The sequence below is a fragment of the Montipora capricornis genome, chromosome 2, assembly GCF_036669925.1.
Source record: "Montipora capricornis isolate CH-2021 chromosome 2, ASM3666992v2, whole genome shotgun sequence".
In the NCBI taxonomy this organism is placed as follows: Eukaryota; Metazoa; Cnidaria; class Anthozoa; order Scleractinia; family Acroporidae; genus Montipora; species Montipora capricornis.
The window spans coordinates 51598831-51605495 of NC_090884.1; the positions used below are offsets into that span (position 1 = coordinate 51598831).

General features: G+C 41.8%; 1 protein-coding gene across 1 annotated transcript in view; it reads right to left on the reverse strand.

Moving 5' to 3' along the window:
- Positions 1-802, reverse strand: part of LOC138026417 (FK506-binding protein 15-like) — a 31776-nt gene extending 30974 nt beyond the window's left edge. Inside the window, exons 1-2 of the mRNA XM_068873769.1 lie at positions 652-802; positions 436-542 (exon numbers count right to left, since the gene is read on the reverse strand). Of these exons, the coding sequence (XP_068729870.1) occupies positions 436-542; positions 652-710 (166 nt within the window). The 5' untranslated portion in view covers positions 711-802. The remainder of the gene's footprint in view (positions 1-435; positions 543-651) is intronic.
- Between the last annotated feature and the right edge of the window lie 5863 nt (positions 803-6665).

The following is a 6665-nucleotide window of genomic DNA, read 5'->3' on the forward strand; positions in this document are numbered from 1 at the left end:
ATAATTATAAGTTTCTAAGTCGACAACTTTGTACTTACAGCTGTACATACACAACAATAATAATAAGCTCATCTGCAGTAATTGGCTATAGCCTTTGCAGATTATACAATTAGAAAGAGAATTAAGTAGCTCTTGAAAATCAGCAGGCGGTTGAAAGTTGCGACATCTTTACAGAACCCACCGTTGGTAAGTCACCACATTGATCCGTACATGGTACAACTAAGAATGACTTAATTCTATTAAAGTTAATCACGGTTTTCTTTGATACGATTGATCAGAGAATAAGCTTAGGTTTACAAGACTTCTTCTAAGTTCTATTTCAGGAGCTTTAGTATTGCGCTGACTTAAGCAACCACGTACACCCCTGAAGTATCATTAAATGACGCAAAATCTCATGAAGTTAATTTGATCCCGTTTTAGCCCATTTACTCATACCTGGTTTCTCTTTCTTCGGCTGTTTTGGCGGTGTGTAAGTCAAGGATTCGTTTCCACCAGAGAATGACGCTTTATCTTGACCAAACAGGGAGGCCAATTTGGAAGAACTGTTCGAGAGAGATAGAACACTGTCACGCGCGTTCTGCGTACCGCCATCTTGTTGATCTGAACGCAATACAAAGCAAGAATGGACAACGAATTAAAACTAAAGCTTACCTTCGAGTCGGTGGAGACATGAAGTCTCCATCATCGTCGTCAAGGGGGGATGAAAACATGGCAAAATGGGTGATCTCACAAAAGATCAAACGGCAAAGAATGGGTTTTCCGGTGCCACTCGTGATTAGAAAATGAAATCTCCCTTCACTTCCCCTTTGGAAGCTGGGCTCTAACGCAGAATTCCGCTGGTCAGTTTCTCAGCTGTCCGGTATCCTAAATCCTAAATCGCGCGCGCTCCAGCGGTCCAGATTTCCCTATCCGGACCCCGAGTTCCGACCGCTCCGAAATTGCCAACTTTAGCAACTTTTCAAGCTTGTTGTAACAGCGTGAAAGTGTCGTAAACAACGTAAAATGTAAATGTGAATGTGTGAATAAAATGTGAATATGTGTTGCTTTGATTTGAAGCTCATTACTCCACTTTATTTTAAGCCGCGCGCTCCTTTTTCCTTAATACCAATTTCTGTTTCGTAACGAACATTTTAGGCCTCGTAGAAATAAATTTAACACGCCTAGGTCTGTCCGTTTTGGAAAAACTGTGCCCTCGGCAGCATACTCGAGACCTCTAGCACAGTTTTTCCCAATACGGACCTCCCTGCCGGCAAGTAACATATATGTCTTCAGGGGCACCCAACGAATCTGTTCCTCACATTATCTGTTCCCCAGAGGAATCTTGCTGGCTGGCAAAAATACAGGTGTTTCGATGAGCTGGCTGGGAAATTTATTATTGATAGACGTTTTGCCTGGGAATTACTGACTTTTTCTAGTATTTCAACCCGAAGCTGGCCGTAGAAACTCTGAAGACTGAGGACGACTTTAAAAAAAAAAAAAAGACCCTTCCCTCTCCCAGAGAGTAGTCACAAACATACGACGGCTGGTCGGAGTGATTTCGCTTGCGGAAAAAAACCTGTTTTGTCCCGATTTTGTCGCTTTTGTTTGGTCGTTTTGGATCGAGGGATTTGAAAGCGCGCGGAATTCCTGGCTGGGAAATAAATTTGATCAGCTGGCTGGGAAACCAACCAATTTTATCTAGCTGGCTGGGAAAATTTTTGAGTGTCTTGCTAGGAAAAAGGAACAGATAATGTTTTCCCAGCAACACTGAAAAACACCTGAAAATGCCTTATTAAGATTTATTTTCATTAAGTGGGGTATAATAATACATTTTACAACAAATTGGTCGTTGGGTGCCCCTGTGTCTTTAACACATATTTTTTTTCCTTAACTTATCACATTGCCATGATCTCCACTTCAACTAATCCAAATAATTTTACGATGTTTCAGCCATGGTGAGTCGATTTAAAGAGTCAAAGATTTAGGTAGATTGATTAAAAGAATAACATTTTCAAGGTAGGACTTCAGAAGTCTATTTTCTAACGATAATATTTGAAGCTGAATAGCTTATGGGGTCGTGCACAAATGAAATCAAATCAAATTAATACCGGCATATCAAACCATATTGGTTTTTGAGGAGAGGGGAAAACCAGATTACCAGGAGAAAAACCTCTCAGTGCAGAGAAGAGAACCAACAAACTCAACTGCTACACATGACGCCGGATCTGGGAATCGAGCCCGGGCCACATTAGTGGGACTGCGAGTGCTCTCGCCCAATAAGTAATACATTAGCAAAGGCTAGCAAAAACAAACAACCAGTCGAAACCACAGGCTAGCTATAAAGTAGCCAACATAACAATTACTTTTTAAAAAAGTTTCATGTTACTCCACAAGTCGCACAGATACTGGGTAAAGTTTAGGAGTCATGGAGTCTCGGCATGCTTCTTGAGTTCCCAGTTCGCCGGGATGTCGTCGATCCTGCAGCTTTCCCTTATTGCTTGCCTTAAATTAATTTTATTTACTACAGCAGTAAGTGAGACTGCCGAAGAACACTTCTCTCAGTTTTAAGACGAAAATTCCTCTCTTGGGCATAGAATGATGTTTGGTGAGGCTCAAGGAATAGTTACTGGTAACTAATATCATTCTCTAATTGCACTGTACTGTTTCAGCAAGCTTGATGTCCATTTTGCTCAGCAGTTGGGCAGAGAGGTCGCTTGGCTTTCTTTTTTCTTCTTCGAGAGTAGACGGGGCTAATTGAGAGGGACATGGGGGGGCCCGAAACACCGCAACACCGCAAAAAAAATTAACGAACACCGCATCACCGCAAGAAAAGTCGACGAAACACCGTCACCGCAACAATTATTTTTAGCTACATGATTTTAACGTCTACACTTGACATAACACGTTTATACCTAAACAATTTTCCACAAAATAAACACAACTCCTGGTGGCAGCGGTCAAGTTACTTATCAAGTTACGTATTTATCAAAGTAATCTGATTCTAATTGGCATCTTAAGCGTATTGAAGATTTACTAGAATATGTTGTTATGTATTTTATTACAAATTAAACAGAATGGTACGTGCTTGTCATATTTTATCTCGGATTAACGAAGTTTACGTGCTGAATTTAGGTATGAGAAAGAACAAACAAGAAACCACAGCACCGCAAATGATTTCATTTCACCGAACACCGTAGCTTGAGAAACACAAACATCGCACACCGTTGGGTTTGCGATCACCGCAACACCGCAAATTGAGATTTTATTCACCGCATCACCGCATTGAAAAAACCATCAACACCGCAACACCGCAAATCCCCATGTCCCCCTCCTAATTATCCGAATCGCTGAGGAAAGGTCAGACTCAGTTTAGTGACAGGAGAAAAACGGTGTATTTTAATCGCTGAGATATTTAGAGTTGCTGTTTGCTGATATAGATAAATGTAACAGTTCTCTAAATGCTAAGGAGCTAATAAGTAATGGGTAATGGTTTAAGATCTAACTACCCCAAGAGATCTTCTTCTTCTTACCGTGCGATCGAAATGGTTTCTTCCTTTGAACAGCCCTCTTTGGCGGTGTGCAGTACTTCGATCCATGAAACGTCGGGGGAATCGTTTCCTCGATAGTTGGTTCCGCGTGGCTGTCTGCTATCTCAAATTCCGTTTCGTCGTTTGCTTATAAGGGAGAAAGAGTAGAGAATCTTGATCACTTGTCAAATGAACACTTAAAGTTATCTGAAATCCGTAACCACATGCAACGTACGCATATTTAACTAGTGTCTTTTTGCCCTAACAAAAGGTACTACAGTCAAGACTCCACCGAGTTTGCGTCTGTTCCATATGCTCGCGTTGCTAACGAGGACGTACTACAATGAAAGAAGAAAGTTTTCTGTTTTGATGCGAGAGATCACAGGATCGAGAAAGTCAGAAAGTAACAAAAAATCAGTAAAGTGGAGACTGAGGTTGGCAGGGTTCAATGAGTTGCGACTCCGACTTGCATGAAAACCAAACACAGGATCTCCAATAACAATTTGATCCTGCGTTTATCGTTTATCGTCGGATTCGTGGCCTAATTTTGGAGTCAGTCGGCCGAAGAAAAGCAAAAAAAAAAAAAAGAGAGAAAGAGTCGAATTGCAGAGGTCAGAAACAAGTAGAGATTTAGTGTTCACATGTTTTCCTTTCACGCGGACAGAGAGCCTCTCCTGCGAAAGAATGTCAAGTTTACTCTGGGGTTGAAGTTGAAAATCTGTTCTATATTTCAGATTAAAAGTTAAGAAATGTTTTACTAAATACTTTCATATCTTGCCTTATCGTTTTCTTTTTTGTTTGAAAAAATAAAAAATATGGGTCGGTTGGACGACGGAAAACGGAGAAAAATGGGCAAAGCATTGTCACAGTTGTCGCAAGTTATTTATCAAGGAAGGAAAAACAAGGTTGACAATAGAGGCATTAAAGGATCGCGTATTTTTCGGAAAATGGCAAACCTCTGAGTGCCACATGACATGGCTTTGCGGTGGAGTTCAAGTTCTGACGGCTGGATACCCTTCTTGCGGTAACTGATTATGTACTTATTGACTGAGTTGGAGGACCGGACATGAAAATATTTGGCCCGAGGTCATGGCGTGCGGGCCCGACCTATACTCAGTGAATAAGCATTTTATCATATGGGCTCTTTACACTATTTAAGAGCACTCAGAAGATGAAGTTAGGACAAAAGAAAAAAACAAAAATCTGCACAGAAATTCATCTAATATGTTGTTTGCATTTGCATTTCTGGCTGTAATTTACTTGGATGTTTAAAAGCAACGAAATCCCCTAAAATTGCATCGCACGGAGCAGTACGTGTTCCTAGTAGGGCTGTACGGCTTTTTCCGGCCCTGCTCGCGCTAATACGCAGGGGCACCCAACGAATCTGTTCCTCACATTATCTGTTCCCCAGAGGAATCTTGCTGTTGGCAAAAATACAGGTGTTTCGATGAGCTGGCTGGGAAATTTTGTTATTGATAGAGGTTTTGCCTGGGAATTACTGACTTTTTGTAGCATTTCAACCCGAGCTGGCTGTAGAAACTCTGAAGACTGAGGACGACTAAAAAAAAAAAAAAAAAAAAGAAAAGAACCCCTTCCCTCTCCCAGACAGTGGTCACAAACATACGCCGGCTGGTCAGAGTGATTGCGCTTGCGGAAAAAAACCTGTTTTGTCCGGTTTTGTCGCTTTTGTTCGGTCGTTTTGGATCGAGGGATTTGAAAGCGCGCGGAATTCCTGGCTGGGAAATATATTTGATCAGCTGGCTGGGAAACCAACCAATTTTATCTAGCTGGCTGGGAAATTTCTTGTGTGTCTTGCTGGGAAAAAGGAACAGATAATGTTTTCCCAGCAACACTGAAAAACACCTGAAAATGCCTTAATAACATTTGTTTTCATTAACTGGGGTATAATAATACATTTTACAACAAATTGGTTGTTGGGTGCCCCTGAATACGTACGGCCCTCATACAGGGATTTTCCCAATAGTTTTTCAATGAAAGCGCGCGCGGGGCCGTACGGGCCATATGATAATTGCCGTTTTCACCATACAATTTTGTAGCACCTCACGTTTAAAGCTATAAGTTATTTTTTTAATGCTATAACTCTTGAATGAACACTTTGCTGATCATTTGCACCTCCTTGAGGACGCTGGCTCGGTTGAATTAAAACATGTAAAGTAAAACAATAACTTAACATGGTGCGTCTTTTTTTCCCGCCAAATGCCGAACCATTAGTGTACAGTCTATTTTTGCCACTACGGCAAACCGCTAACGGCCAGCCGTGATTTGAAGTTTGCGGTAGACCTTGAAAACGCGATGCATAATGCCCCTAATGTTCACGATGTCGACAGGAATCGCCTTACTGAATGCAATCAATGTTTTGACTCGCTTTAAGAAGTTGAAAAATTTCCCTTTCTCTGCTAACAGAGATCTCTTTTCTTTTGAGTTCGCCAGACTGACGAGTACGAGAAAAGAGGTCTCTGACATGGGACGAAACTCACTTTGATCCAACACCGTCCACAACTGAGGACAACTTCTTGGACGACACTATTCAAACCGCATGCCCCATGACATGTTTGCTGACTGTGACTTGAGGCAGCTGTGTCCTGCGCATTCCTTTACAATTCCGCTGTTATTAGAGGTCTTTAGATCGAAGGACAAGGACAACTACGAGTTCGAATTTTCCGTACTGAGCATGCGCATAAGGTTTGGAGGCCGACATTTTTCGAAGTGCGCATGCTCAGAACGGAAAACTCGTTCTCGTACTCGTCCTCGTGATCCCACACAACTTATCAAAGTATCACGCGAGGAATCGGCCGCTGGTCTCGGCCGCTAAGTAACCACCGCGCATGCTCAAAACAGTAAATTTCGACCCATGGCAGAGGTTTTTTTTCGTACTCGTCAGCCCAACGAACGCAAAAGAAAGGAGACCTATGCTAGCAGGAAAATTTCCCCTTTACTTTAACATCGTTTTCATTCTCGCTGACGCCGTCGCCGAGACTTTTATATTCCATAACGAATTTCCTAACAAATCTTACCTAATTTCTATTGATGCCCGAAAAGAAAGTTACTTAAAGTTTAAGGGCCCTGAAAGCGAGGAACGTTTTGGCAGAAACATTATTTTGCACCGAGCAAGCGAGGAAACCTGTTTCTAAAAAAACC